This window comes from Schistocerca nitens, chromosome 2, assembly GCF_023898315.1.
Source record: "Schistocerca nitens isolate TAMUIC-IGC-003100 chromosome 2, iqSchNite1.1, whole genome shotgun sequence".
In the NCBI taxonomy this organism is placed as follows: domain Eukaryota; kingdom Metazoa; phylum Arthropoda; class Insecta; order Orthoptera; family Acrididae; genus Schistocerca; species Schistocerca nitens.
In genome coordinates this window covers 183,099,894-183,115,925 of record NC_064615.1, presented here as the reverse complement: position 1 = coordinate 183,115,925, position 16,032 = coordinate 183,099,894, and the positions used below count along the sequence as shown (strand labels likewise).

The 16,032-nt window shown below is 40.5% G+C and overlaps 1 protein-coding gene across 2 annotated transcripts in view; it reads right to left on the bottom strand.

Annotated features, from left to right (window-relative positions):
- Positions 1–16,032, bottom strand: part of LOC126235865 (spermatogenesis-associated protein 20) — a 351,026-nt gene that overhangs the window by 228,232 nt on the left and 106,762 nt on the right. For both annotated transcript variants that reach the window (XM_049944767.1, XM_049944766.1), the window contains exon 10: positions 11,655–11,863. In XM_049944767.1, the coding sequence (XP_049800724.1) occupies positions 11,655–11,863 (209 nt within the window). The remainder of the gene's footprint in view (positions 1–11,654; positions 11,864–16,032) is intronic.

The window sequence follows — 16,032 nt, the reverse complement described above, 5'->3', positions numbered from 1 at the left end:
AGCAACTGGAATCACTCAACAGAGGAAAGTCCACTGGACCTGATGGGATACCAATTCGATTCTACACAGAGTACGCGATAGAACTTGCCCCCCTTCTAACAGCCGTGTACCGCAAGTCTCTAGAGGAACGGAGGGTTCCAAATGATTGGAAAAGAGCACAGGTAGTCCCAGTCTTCAAGAAGGGTCGTTGAACAGATGCGCAACACTATAGACCTATATCTCTGACGTCGATCTGTTGTAGAATTTTAGAACATGTTTTTTGCTCGAGTATCATGTCGTTTTTGGAAACCCAGAATCTACTATGTAGGAATCAACATGGATTCCGGAAACAGCGATCGTGTGAGACCCAACTCGCTTTATTTGTTCATGAGACCCAGAAAATATTAGATACAGGCTCCCAGGTAGATGCTATTTTTCTTGACTTCCGGAAGGCGTTCGATACAGTTCCGCACTGTCGCCCGATAAACAAAGTAGTGTCGGAAGTTCCATGCGGCTTTTCGCGGATGATGCTGTAGTATACAGAGAAGTTGCAGCATTGGAAAATTGTTGCGAAATGCAGGAAGATCTGCAGCGGATAGGCACTTGGTGTAGGGAGTGGCAACTGTCCCTTAACATAGACAAATGTAATGTATTGCGAATACATAGAAAGAAGGATCCTTTATTGTATGATTATATGATAGTGGAACAAACACTGGTAGCAGTTACTTCTGTAAAATATCTGGGAGTATGCATGCGGAACGATTTGAAGTGGAATGATCATATAAAATTAATTGTTGGTAAGGCGGGTACCAGGTTGAGATTCATTGGGAGAGTGCTTAGAAAATGTAGTCCATCAACAAAGGAGGTGGCTTACAAAACACTCACTCGACCTATACTTGAGTATTGCTCATCAGTGTGGGATCCGTACCAGATCGGGTTGACGGAGGAGATAGAGAAGATAAAAAGAAGAGCGGCGCGTTTCGTCACAGGGTTATTTGGTAACCGTGATAGCGTTACGGAGATGTTTAATAAACTCAAGTGGCAGACTCTGCAAGAGAGGCGCTCTGCGTCGCGGTGTAGCTTGCTCGCCAGGTTTCGAGAGGGTGCGTTTCTGGATGAGGTATCGAATATATTGCTTCCCCCTACTTATACCTCCTGAGGAGATCACGAATGTAAAATCAGAGAGATTAGAGCGCGCACGGAGGCTTTTAGACAGTCGTTCTACCCGCGAACCATACGCGACTGGAACAGGAAAGGGAGGTAATGACAGTGGCACGTAAAGTGCCCTCCGCCACACACCGTTGGGTGGCTTGCGGAGTATAAATGTAGATGTAGATGTAGAAAATGGTACTGAAACAGAGGATGACAGACTAAAGGCCGAAATACTAAATGTCTTTTTCCAAAGCTGTTTCACAGAGGAAGACTGCGCTGTAGTTCCTTCTCTAGATTGTCACACAGATGACAAAATGGTAGATATCGAAATAGACGACAGAGGGATAGAGTGGAATGATCATATAAAATTAATTGTTGGTAAGGCGGGTACCAGGATGAGATTCATTGGGAGAGTGCTTAGAAAATGTAGTCCATCAACAAAGGAGGTGGCTTACAAAACACTCACTCGACCTATACTTGAGTATTGCTCATCAGTGTGGGATCCGTACCAGATCGGGTTGACGGAGGAGATAGAGAAGATCCAAAGAAGAGCGGCGCGTTTCGTCACAGGGTTATTTGGTAACCGTGATAGCATTACGGAGATGTTTAATAAACTCAAGTGACAGACTCTGCAAGAGAGGCGCTCTGCGTCGCGGTGTAGCTTGCTCGCCAGGTTTCGAGAGGGTGCGTTTCTGGATGAGGTATCGAATATATTGCTTCCCCCTACTTATACCTCCTGAGGAGATCACGAATGTAAAATCAGAGAGATTAGAGCGCGCACGGAGGCTTTTAGACAGTCGTTCTACCCGCGAACCATACGCGACTGGAACAGGAAAGGGAGGTAATGACAGTGGCACGTAAAGTGCCCTCCGCCACACACCGTTGGGTGGCTTGCGGAGTATAAATGTAGATGTAGATGTAGAAAATGGTACTGAAACAGAGGATGACAGACTAAAGGCCGAAATACTAAATGTCTTTTTCCAAAGCTGTTTCACAGAGGAAGACTGCGCTGTAGTTCCTTCTCTAGATTGTCACACAGATGACAAAATGGTAGATATCGAAATAGACGACAGAGGGATAGAGAAACAATTAAAATCGCTCAAAAGAGGAAAGACCGCTGAACCTGATGGGATACCAGTTCAATTTTACACAGAGTACGCGAAGGAACTTGCCCCCCTTCTTGCAGCGGTGTACCGTAGGTCTCTAGAAGATCGTAGCATTCCAAAGGATTGGAAAAGGGCACAGGTCATCCCCGTTTTCAAGAAGGGACGTCAAACAGATGTGCAGAACTATAGACCTATATCTCTAACGTCAATCAGTTGTAGAAATTTGGAACACGTATTATGTTAGAGTATAATGACTTTTCTGGAGACTAGAAATCTACTCTGTAGGAATCAGCATGGGTTTCGGAAAAGCGGTTGTGGGAAACCCAGCTCGCGCTATTCGTCCACGAGACTCAGAGGGCCATAGACAGGGGTTCACAGGCAGATGCCGTGTTTCTTGACTTCTGCAAGGCGTTCGATACTGTTCCCCACAGTCGTTTAATGAACAAAGTAAGAGCATATGGACTATCAGACCAATTGTGTGATTGGATTGAAGAGTTCCTAGATAACAGAACGCAGCATGTCATTCTCAATGGAGAGAAGTCTTCCGAAGTGAGAGTGACTTCAGGTGTGCCGCAGGGGAGTGTCATAGGACCGTTGCTATTCACAATATACATAAATGACCTAGTGGATGACATCGGAAGTTCACTGAGGCTTTTTCCAGATGATGCTGTGGTGTATCGAGAGGTTGTCACAATGGAAAATTGTACTGAAATACAGGAGGATCTGCAGCGAATTGACGCATGGTGCAGGGAATGGCAATTGAATCTCAATGTAGACGAGTGTAATGTGCTGCGAATACATAGAAAGATAGATCCCTTATCATTTAGCTACAAAATAGAAGGTCAGCAACTGGAAGCAGTTAATTCCATAAATTATCTGAGAGTATCCATTAGGATTGATTTAAAATGGAATGATCATATAAAATTGATCGTCAGTAAAGCAAATGCCAGACTGAGATTCATTGGAAGAATCTTAAGGAAATGCAATCCGAAAACAAAGGAAGTAGGTTACAGTACGCTTGTTCGCCCACTGCTTGAATACTGCTCAGCAGTGTGGGATCCGTACCAGATAGGGTTGATAGAAGAGATAGAGAAGATCCAACGGAGAGCAGCGCGCTTCGTTACAGGATCATGTAGTAATCGCGAAAGCGTTACGGAGATGATAGATAAACTCCAGTGGAAGACTGCAGGAGAGGCACTCAGTAGCTCAGTGCGGGCTTTTGTTGAAGTTTCGAGAACATACCTTCACCGAGGAGTCAAGCAGTATATTGCTCCCTCCTACGTATATCTCGCAAAGAGACCATGAGGATAAAATCAGAGAGATTAGAGCCCACACAGAAGCATACCGACAATCCTTCTTTCCACGAACAATACGAGACTGGAATAGAAGGGAGAACCGATAGAGGTACTCAGGGTACTCTCCGCCACACACCGTCAGGTGGCTTGCAGAGTATGGATGTAGATGTAGACATAGAACTTTTTTATAATTTTGTAACATATAAAAATTATCTTCTATGTAATACATACATATTTTTCAGGCTACAAAGAGAGATATCTGCTTATCTCTTCACTGTTTTGATCAAATGCAGAACACACAAAAACACAAGTTGCTTTTTTTACCAAGTAAAACGAGCAACCATTTTTTTTATTTCCATATTTTTTAAGTTTCACCAGCTTGATTTAATGACTACTTTTTAAGCCTTAATCATTTCTTTAATTGCAGTGCAAAAAATTTTACACAAAACGTGTATTTTGCATATCCTAATGGAATGGAAATTGGCAGATGCGCTGTATATGTGCAGACAAACAAGTGATTACAATTTCAGAAAAAGTGGATGTTTTACTCAAGAGAAAGAGCTTAACAAAATGAGTAAGTCAATAACACATTTCTCTATCTCTGGTCCTTGTGCAAGCAGTTATTCAGCTTGGTATTGATTGACAGAGTTGTTGGCTGTCCTGCTGAAGGATATCGTACCAAATTCCATGCAACTGGTGCATTAGATCATCAAAATACTGAGCTGGTTGTAGGGCCCTGCCCAGAATACTCAAACGTTCTTATTTGAGAAGACATCCAACAACCTTACTAGCCAAGCAGTAGAAACTCGCATCACGTGCAGGTGGGAATTACCTCACTGTCATTTGCGCAATAAGTCACACAAATCTGAAGGCTTTAAATTCAACTAAATACTTAAGGATTACAATTACAAATAACCTAAATTGGAACAATCACATATATAATGTTGTGGGTAGAGCAAACAAAATACTGTGATTCACTGGCAGAACACTTAGAAGGTGCAACAGGTCTACTAAAGAGACTGCTTACACCATGCTTGTCTGCCCCATTCTGGAGGTATCCCCATCATGTGGGACTGACAGATGACATCAAGAAAGTACAAAGAAGGGCAGCTCATTTTGTATTATTGAAAAATAGGTGAGATAGAGCCACAGACATGATATGTGAATTGGAGTGGCAATCATTAAACCAAAGGAGTTTTTGTTTGCAACGGGATCTTCTCAGGAAATTTTAATCACCAATTTTCTCCTCCAATTGAGAAAACATTGTTGGCACCCACCTACATATGGAGAAATGATCAGCATGATAAAATAAGAGAAATCAGGGCTGGCACTGAAAAATTTAAGTGCTCGATTTTCCCGCACGCAGTTCGAGAGTGGAACAGTAGAGAGGCTGCTTGAAGGTGGTTCATTGAACCCTATGCCAGGCACTTCATTGCGAATAGCAGAGTAATTATGTAGATGTGGAAATATAAGCCCAGGATAGCTTGCCGTGAAGGGCAACAAATTGGGCATAGAATATAGACAATGTACCGCTGTACTGTAAAGGTGCCATGGATGACAACCAAAGGGGTCCTGCTATGAAATGAAATAGCATCCCACACCATCACTCCCAGTTGTCAGGCATTATCCCACAGCTGTCTTGGGTGTCTGCAGACATGTCTTTGGCCTGGAATATCCTTGACTGGAGTAGAATTGTCTTCTGTGATGAATCCCACTTAAAACTGAGCACCGGTAGGGTTGTAAAACTACCACAGACTATCACAAGTAAGCATACACTATGGTAATTTTCCTGTAACCTTGGTCAGTTGAGATATGTTACCCTACATCAGGTGTGCTGCATAACTATCAGGCATTACATAATATCAGTCACTTTGTTTACGTATGCAATTAGTGTCTTATGAGATTCCCGAGAAATCAGAAGCGGTTAACTGTCTAGAAACACAGGGATGCCATATTAAAAATATAAACAACAATGCATATTTATCATATAGTGCTAGTAAACACAAATTCCTCAAAAACAGGCAAAACTTGAAAAAACATTAATAAATAAAATAAAATGCAAAACAAAGATACATCGAACATCACTTCAATACTTCAGCAAGCTTATGTAAAACATGTTTCTGTTATTAATAAACAACTTTCTCATATACCAATAATAATAGGACTCTCTTCCCTTTGATCATGATGAAGTATGTTCTACTGAGCACAAAATATCAACAATAATTATATAGATTTTTTCATGGTTGTGTGTGTATGTAAACAGTACTTGCATCACAAGCAGTTTGTTTGGTTAGATAAAAGCAAAGAAGTTATGCAATTAACTAATTCCTATTACTCATAAAATGCAATTTATATTCTGTAAGGATACAAAATACACAATGGACTAACACTGAATGATGTGCTGTTCTAATTATATGCAAAACTAACAGGAGAAGTCATCTTCTCTCTTACACATTCATTTGTGTTTATTTCCCTACCAATGCTACCAATACTACCCGTAATTCTACCATTTACTATGTCACATATATACTGTACCAAAACTACAGATCCAAAGTTTTGGTAAACTAATGACCAGCGAAGACCCACCTGTAGATGTCCCGGACAGAGGAGGGCTACCAATCTGTCTGTCGCCTAACAACCAGGAGTGATGGTCTGGGGTGTCAATTTATTTCATAGAAGGACCCCTTTGGTTGTCATCCATGGCACCTTTACAGCACAGTAGTACACAGACAATATTCTACACTCTGTTTTGCTGCCCTTCGTGGCAAGCCATCCTGGGCTTACATTTCATCAAGATAATGCCCACCAACTCACAGCAATAGTTTCAAACTGCTTGTCTTCAAACCTTGCCTTGGCCAGCAAGGTTACTGGATCTCTCCCCCAATTAAGAATGTTTGAGCAGCATGGGTAGGGCCCTCCAACCAGCTCAGGATTTTGATGATCTAATGTGCTAATTGGACAGAATCTGACATGATATCCCTCAGGAAAACATTCAACAACTCTATCAATGAATTCCAAGCCAAATAACCACCGAATTTTATATCATTTGTTTGTCTGTGCATACACATCACATTTACTGATTTCTGTCCCATTTGGACAGTTCCATTGTGGTGGGTCTTCTTCTTCAACAGAGAGAGAGAGAGAGAGAGAGAGAGAGAGAGAGAGAGAGAGAGAGGGGGGGGGGGGGAGATTACCTTTTTCTTCTTCTTTTTCTTTAGCGTTTATCCCACTGGTGGCAGGGTCCACTGCATGGATTCACTGTCTCCATTTTGTTCAACTGTGGGCACTGTCTGGATGAAGATTTACAGCCTTCAGGTCAGCATGCAGTGTCAGCCCATCAATGTCTATGTCTTCCCTTGGGCCTCTTTTCCATAACTTCCACTGTACATACTGTCTTTGCAAACTATCACAGACTGTCCAAAGTATCGCATGTGTGTTTCTCATATTTTCTTCTGGTTTGGTGTGACCCCTCAAAATGTGATCCAGTCGACTGATGCCACCTGACTTTCTTAGTTTCCATGACCCCCATCATCATTCTGCCTCTTTTGTAGCCAGCCAACACTCGGTGCCATAGAGGGCAACAGGATGAATAACAGTCCAATAGATCCTTTACCTCAGATGATCCTTACTCTGACAATCGCAGGTAATGTCTTATGTCATGCGTCACTCCATCCAGGTTGCCTGTATCCTTGAGTTGATCTCATCTGTAAGATGGCCATCACCAGAGACTGTATAACTGACACACTTAAATTTTGATACTCTTGGTAGATCTCCTCAACATTGATCATCCCAACTTCTCATGCATCTGATGTCATGTACTCAGTTTTCTTTTTGTTCAGCCACAGGCCACTTTGCATGAGTTAGTCATTCCACTCTTGTGTTTGGTTCTGCTTTATGATTCAGTAAACTGACTGTTTTCATTTCTGATTCATAAGATTAAGGCAACAAACAGGGGACAGGAACCACAAAAGATTTTTCAGTCTGTGTAACCTTACATGAGGGGTATCACTACTGATGACCTGATGTACATACATATCATTTTGAAAGAGTTCTGAAGTCCAAATACGGCGGTTTGGCTTCTGAAGTGATGCACAATCATGCTTCAATTTACATACTGATAAAGAAAATAAAAACAGAACAAATTGCAGTCTCTTCTTGTAGACTTAATTGATCATGGAACCTAAACTTTCTCGATCTATAAATTACTTTCACCATCCATCTTGCATTCAATGGATACCTTTGGAACATGGAAGGATACCCCATGAGAGGGTTCTCTGAGAAGAAAGTTCAAAGTTAATTCAAAAACTATCAATATAATCCTTCCAATATAATCCCTGGCCAGAGACAGCAGCCGTGTGTGTGTGTGTGTGTGTGTGTGTGTGTGTGTGTGTGTGTGTGTGTGTGTGTGTGTGTTTGTGTTTTTCACACATTCGATATGACAAGTGATTCTAAAATATTTGTGTTTGCTGATGACACTAGGTTGGTAGTGAAGGATGTTGAGTGCAATATAGGCAGTGTATCAAAAGCTGTAATTCCAAAAATTACTTCATGGCTTGTAAAAACTAAATTGATGCTAAACTGCAAACTCACCTCTTACAGTTTCTAACACACAATTCCATTAAAATTTACAGTCTGATTACACAGAATGGGCATAGGTTTAGTGAGTCTGAACAACTGAAATTTCTAGGTGCTCAGATAGGTAGTAAACTGTCACAGAAAGCCTGTATTCAGGATCTTGTTCAAAAGCTGAGTCCTGCTATATTTACCATTAGAACAGTATCTGCAGTAAATGAGGGTCTAATGCAAAAATTAGTCTACCTTGCTTATTTTCATTTGCTTATGACATAAAGCATTATATTCCGAGATAACTCTTCCCAATCAAAAAGGGTATTTTTGGCTTGGAAGAAAAAGGCAATTTGAGTAATATACAGTATACGTTCATGAAACTCTTGTTGGCCCCTGTTCAAGAGTCTGGCCTCTCAATATATATTTTCATTAATGTTGTTTGTTAACAATATGAGCTTATTCCCAAGAATTAGCAGCTTTCACTCAGTTAATACTAAGCATGAATCCAACCTGCATTTGGATCGCACCTCCTTGACTCCTGTGCAAAAAGACATGCAGTGTACTGCTACGTCAATTTTCAATAAGCTACCAAAAAAATTAAAAGTCTTAACAGTAATTCTTGCATGTTCACATCTAAACTGAAGAATTTCCTCAAGGATTACTCCTATTCTGTCAGGAAGTTCGTGGAGAAAAAAATTAAGCTAATTCCTGTGTTATATTGTTCAATATGGTAACATATTTATATACCCACAGCTTGTCATCTGCACAAGATTTGTCTACATTTTATTTTATCTAAGTTAATTTCACCTACTGACTCATTCCATGGCAATGGAGATCTACTACTCAAACTGGTCCTAAGGAAACAAAATAATGTATGACTTTGACATCTGAAGATGATGACAAAGAGGGCAATAGCTGCACAACGGGATGACAGTAAACAATGAAAAATTTGGTGACTGATACTGTAAAAAAGCATTTCAGAATAGTTGAGATCTAGCAATTAATATAAAACATACATGATGTGGAAACTTTGAAGAAATTTGTGTGGTCAGAGTTTATCCACAACTTCTCTACGAAGGATAGATGAGTCATGCACTATTCCTAGATTTTTAAGACAGCAGATGAAACTTAATGAAGCAATGGAGAGAACATAATTGGAGGCTGGGATATATACTGATGAGGCAAAACATTATTACCACCTACTTAATAGCATGATGGTCCACCTTTGGAATGCAAACAGCAGTTTCAAGATACGGTTTCAACAAATCCTTCATAGGTTTCCAGAGACATATGGCACCAGATGTATATGCACAGATTATTCAATTCACATAAATTATCAGCCTCAGGGTTTGTGGGCATGGAACTGGCTAGTGGTAGTGTCCCAGATGTATTCCATAGGTTTCATATCAAGATAATATGGTGACCAAGGCATCAATATGAGTTCACTGTCAAGTTCCTCAAACCACTGTAGCACAATTGTGACCTTGCAACATGCAGAGTTATCCTGCTGGAAGTCGTTAGGGAAGACATCAAGTGTGAAGGGGTGCAAGTGGTCCACAATAATGTTCACGTAGCACACAACTGTCAAGGTGCCTTTGATTACCAATTTATTTCTCGTGGAAGCCCAGGCGAATATTCTCCATAGCATAACACTGGCCCCAACCACCCCATGTTTTCAACAGCTGTTCACCTGGATGATTGTATGTCCTGACACAAACATCAACCTCGTGTAACCAGAAAGATGAGTCATCTAGCCAGGTGACATATTTCCCTTGCTCCATAGTTCAATGCCAACGATCCCATACCCATTTCAATTATAACTGATGATCTCAACGAGTCAACAAGGGAACACATAGGAGTCATCTGCTATGGAGCCCAATGCTGAACAATGGGGGCTGAACATGTTCCAAAACACTTATGCCTGCAAAAGCATTGTACTCTGTCATCAGATATGACACAGGTCACCAACTATCCTGCAGGCAAGCCTCTGACCACCTCACCTGTCTGAGGAGGTGTGGACATCCAATACCTTGTCATCTGCTCATGGCTTCACCGAGAACAACCAAATTCACTTTCCAAGATACTCATCCTCAGGTATCAGGTCATAATAGTCAATCAAATAATGGAAAATCCAGGATGGAATAATGATAAAATTATACAAAGAACAGATTGCTGCTCACCATATAGAAGAGACGCTGAGTGACAGATAGGCACAACAAAGAGACTGTGAAACATGAAAGCTTTTGGCCAAAAAGCCTTCTTCTGAAATAGACATCATACACATACTTACATAATTGTAGCTCACACACACACGACTGTTGTCTCTGGTTCAGCAACCAGAGACAGTGGTCATGTGCATGTGAGTTGTGTTTGCACACACGCACGTGTGTGTGTGTGTGTGTGTGTGTGTGTGTGTGTGTGTGTGTGTGTGGGCGGGGGGTTTGTCTAATTCAAAAGAAGGCCTTTTGGCCAAAAGCTTACTTGTTTGACAGTCTTTTCATTGTGACTGTCTACGACTCAACATCTCCACTATATGGAGAGTATCAATCTATCCTTTTCATAATATTGTCATTATTCCCTTTATTAAAGTCATTTAATTTATGCCAGTGGATTTCTCCATTTGCAGCCCATACCATCACTAAAATGATTCCTCATTTGTCTTTGCTCCACTTATATACTTTCCTTACCATGTCATGTGCCTGCAACCCTACCAAGTGGCGTTAATCTCAGGGAGGGTAGGTCATAATGTTTAACTCATCAGTGTAGTTTATTGGTACTTGTGTCAATATCATTCTGTATTTCTCTGTACATCCATAAAACCAGTTTAGTTTAATTTATAATAAATTTATACTTGATTATCACTTCATTAAATAATGTCAACAGTGTTTCATAAATAGTTCACAATACTGCAGAACAGCCTTAATGTTAATGAAAATTCCTGTAAATTTTAATAAATTATACAGTTATGTCATTCCAGTGTACACATGTAACTTAAATCTTGGAATGCCTGACTATGACAACTGAAGAAAAACTTGTTATTGAACAGGTCACTATTTACCTCGCATAAAAAATGAACAATGAGAACACTATGAATAAAGTGGTTATCTTGTGGCAACTGCTTCTCTCTTATCTTGGATAAGTTGAGAAACTGATATGTTTAAAACAGAAAACTTTTTTCCCAGCACCACAGACACTATTTTGGAATAGAAGAGTTTATACAAAAAAATGGTTCAAATGGCTCTGAGCACTATGGGACTCAACTGCTGAGGTCATTAGTCCCCTAGAACTTAGAATTAGTTAAACCTAACTAACCTAAGGACATCACAAACATCCATGCCCGAGGCAGGATTCGAACCTGCGACCGTAGCGGTCTTGCGGTTCCAGACTGCAGCGCCTTTAACCGCACGGCCACTTCGGCCGGCTAGAGTTTATACACTACATACTTCATGTCCTCCGATAGCTATAGGTATCCAGATACATTAATGTCACAAGATATTGAGCCCATGTCTATGAATGCCAAACTCACTATCCTGACCCAAGGGAAGTTGAAACTTACCTTCCTTTAACCTGAGAATTGCTGAAGCATCAGTTGCCGGTGAGGTGAAATATCCAGCACTTTCAGTGTCCCAGAACAACTTATCTTGTTGATCTTGAAGTTTCTCTGCCCACTCTAGCCACCTGTCATCCAGACTAGCTTCATACAAGTCCAGCAAGCCTTGGACGACAAATGCATAGTCATCCAGAAAACCAGAAATTGGACTTGAACTGCAAAAACAGAATACATCATAAGAAACTGCACATTCACTTCTGGCCTGATCAAAGTACAAACCTTTTTTATGTTGACCATTTACTGAAAGATGTGCTTAACACGGGAAACATATTTCATTCTCTGAAGTTTATCAAAGCTATGCTACATGAAAAATAAACAGAATATGTTCAATAAGATATGAATTGCTTGATCTCAAGTACTATTCCTTGAGCGCAAGAACTAGGTAGCCACAATGAACACGACAGAGAATAAACATAATTAATAGATTGTGCTGGCACAGAGCAGCCATACAGAGAGAGAGAGAGAGAGAGAGAGAGAGAGAGAGAGAGAGAGAGAACATTCTAGCTTGAGAAAGGATTTGTCCAAAATCTAGCAAAGTTTTCAGTCTTGCACATGTGCCTGTCAATGACTCAATACCTTTACTGTAAGTGCATATTGATTTTGGTTGCCCATTCAAGGGTGCTGGGTGGCTTCTGGCAGGAGACATCCTACAGCAAACAAGCGCTGCATCATCATTGTGAGAGATATGGAGGTGAGCGAGTGCAACTGTGCTGGGACTTACCCCAGTTCACTACTACTAGCATATAAATTATTGTGCCATACTCTAAGAATGAAACTAAAAATTAAAGTAACTTTTCCAAACCTTGTCAGTGTATGCTTAAGTATATTGATGTTAATATTGTGAAGTCTTAGAATCATCAAATGAATATGTTATTTTAAGAAAAAATAGGTGGCACTAAATAACAAAACTGTAAGCTAAAAATTGCTCAGAATGTGCAAATGTGTCACAATCAAAATTTACAAGTCTCAATTTGATCAGGGCAATGTTGTTGTTGTTGTTGTGGTCTTCAGTCCTGAGACTGGTTTGATGCAGCTCTCCATGCTACTCTATCCTGCGCAAGCTTCTTCATCTCCCAGTACCTACTGCAACCTACATCCTCCTGAATCTGCTTAGTGTATTGATCTCTTGGTCTCCCTCTACGATTTTTACCCTCCACGCTGCCCTCCAATGCTAAATTTGTGATCCCTTGATGCCTCAAAACATGTCCTACCAACCGATCCCTTCTTCTAGTCAAGTTCTGCCACAAACTTCTCTTCTCCCCAATCCTATTCAATACCTCCTCATTAGTTACGTGATCTACCCACCTTATCTTCAGCATTCTTCTGTAGCACCACATTTTGAAAGCTTCTATTCTCTTCTTGTCCAAACTGGTTATCGTCCATGTTTCACTTCCATACATGGCTACACTCCATACAAATACTTTCAGAAACGACTTCCTGACACTTAAATCTATACTCGATGTTAACAAATTTCTCTTCTTCAGAAACGATTTCCTTGCCATTGCCAGTCTACATTTTATATCCTCTCTACTTCGACCATCATCAGTTATTTTACTCCCTAAATAGCAAAACTCCTTTACTACTTTAAGTGTCTCATTTCCTAATCTAATCCCCTCAGCATCACCCGATTTAATTTGACTACATTCCATTATCCTCGTTTTGCTTTTGTTGATGTTCATCTTATATCCTCCTTTCAAGACACTGTCCATTCCGTTCAACTGCTCTTCCAAGTCCTTTGCTGTCTCTGACAGAATTACAATGTCATCGGCGAACCTCAAAGTTTTTACTTCTTCTCCATGAATTTTAATACCTACTCCGAATTTTTCTTTTGTTTCCTTTACTGCTTGCTCAATATACAGATTGAATAACATCGGGGAGAGGCTACAACCCTGTCTCACTCCTTTCCCAACCACTGCTTCCCTTTCATGCCCCTCGACTCTTATAACTGCCATCTGGTTTCTGTACAAATTGTAAATAGCCTTTCGCTCCCTGTATTTTACCCCTGCCACCTTCAGAATTTGGAAGAGAGTATTCCAGTTAACGTTGTCAAAAGCTTTCTCCAAGTCTACAAACGCTAGAAACGTAGGTTTTCCTTTTCTTAATCTTTCTTCTAAGATAAGTCGTAAGGTTAGTATTGCCTCACGTGTTCCGACATTTCTACGGAATCCAAACTGATCTTCCCCGAGGTCCGCTTCTACCAGTTTTTCCATTCGTCTGTAAAGAATTCGTGTTAGTATTTTGCAGCTGTGACTTATTAAACTGATAGTTCGGTAATTTTCACATCTGTCAACACCTACTTTCTTTGGTATTGGAATTATTATATTCTTCTTGAAGTCTGTGGGTATTTCGCCTGTCTCATACATCTTGCTCACCAGATGGTAGAGTTTTGTCATGACTGGCTCTCCCAAGGCCATCAGTAGTTCTAATGGAATGTTGTCTACTCCCGGGGCCTTGTTTCGACTCAGGTCTTTCAGTGCTCTGTCAAACTCTTCACGCAGTATCTTATCTCCCATTTCATCTTCATCTACATCCTCTTACATTTCCATTATACTGTCCTCAAGTACATCGCCCTTGTATAAACCCTCTATATACTCCTTCCACCTTTCTGCCTTCCCTTCTTTGCTTAGAACTGGGTTGCCATCTGAGCTCTTGATATTCATACAAGTGGTTCTCTTCTCTCCAAAGGTCTCTTTAATTTTCCTGTAGGCAGTATCTATCTTACCCCTAGTGAGACAAGCCTCTACATCCTTACATTTGTCCTCTAGCCATCCCTGCTTAGCCATTTTGCACTTTCTGTCGATCTCATTTTTGAGACGTTTGTATTCCCTTTCGCCTGCTTCATTTACTGCATTTTTATATTTTCTCCTTTCATCAATTAAATTCAATATTTCTTCTGTTACCCAAGGATTTCTATTAGCCCTCGTCTTTTTACCTACTTGATCCTCTGCTGCCTTCACTACTTCATCCCTCAGAGCTACCCATTCTTCTTCTACTGTATTTCTTTCCCCCATTCCTGTCAATTGTTCCCCTATGCTCTCCCTGAAACTCTCTACAACCTCTGGTTCTTTCAGTTTATCCAGGTCCCATCTCCTTAAATTCCCACCTTTTTGCAGTTTCTTCAGTTTCAATCTGCAGTTCATAACCAATAGATTGTGGTCATAATCCACATCTGCCCCTGGAAATGTCTTACAAGTTAAAACCTGGTTCCTAAATCTCTGTCTTACCATTATATAATCTATCTGATACCTATTAGTATCTCCAGGATTTTTCCAGGTATACAACCTTCTTTTATGATTCTTGAACCAAGTGTTAGCTATGATTAAGTTATGCTCTGTGCAAAATTCTACAAGGCGGCTTCCTCTTTCATTTCTTCCCCCCAATCCATATTCACCTACTATGTTTCCTTCTCTCCCTTTTCCTACTGACGAATTCCAGTCACCCATGACTATTAAATTTTCGTCTCCCTTCACTACCTGAATAATTTCTTTTATCTCGTCATACATTTCATCAATTTCTTCATCATCTGCAGAGCTAGTTGGCATATAAACTTGTACTACTGCAGTAGGCATGGGCTTTGTGTCTATCTTGGCCACAATAATGCGTTCACTATGCTGTTTGTAGTAGCTAACCCGCACTCCTATTTTTTTATTCATTATTAAACCTACTCCTGCATTACCCCTATTTGATTTTGTATTTATAACCCTGTAATCACCTGACCAAAAGTCTTGTTCCTCCTGCCATCGAACTTCACTAATTCCCACTATATCTAACTTTAACCTATCCATTTCCCTTTTTAAATTTTCTAACCTACCTGCCCGATTAAGGGATCTGACATTCCACGCTCCGATCCGTAGAATGCCAGTTTTCTTTCTCCTGATAACGACATCCTCTTGAGTAGTCCCCGCCCGGAGATCCGAATGGGGGACTATTTTACCTCCGGAATATTTTACCCAAGAGGACGCCATCATCATTTAATCATACAGTAAAGCTGCATGTCCTCGGGAAAAATTACGGCTGTAGTTTCCCCTTGCTTTCAGCCGTTCGCAGTACCAGCACAGCAAGGCCGTTTTGGTTAATGTTACAAGGCCAGATCAGTCAGGGCAATATTTTGGTCAAAATCGGCATTTTTACAAGAAAATGAAGGTGCTAAATATTAGATTCAGAAAGATGAAAATTCTAATGTTGCCTCAGGTTAATGTAAAAACATTAACTACATGACTCCATTAAGCTAACTCTATTAGTTTTCAAGTTATTCACTAAAAACTACATTTCATATTAGGTTAAGTATCATTCGTATTTGCTATTAGGAAGTTCTAATTACAGT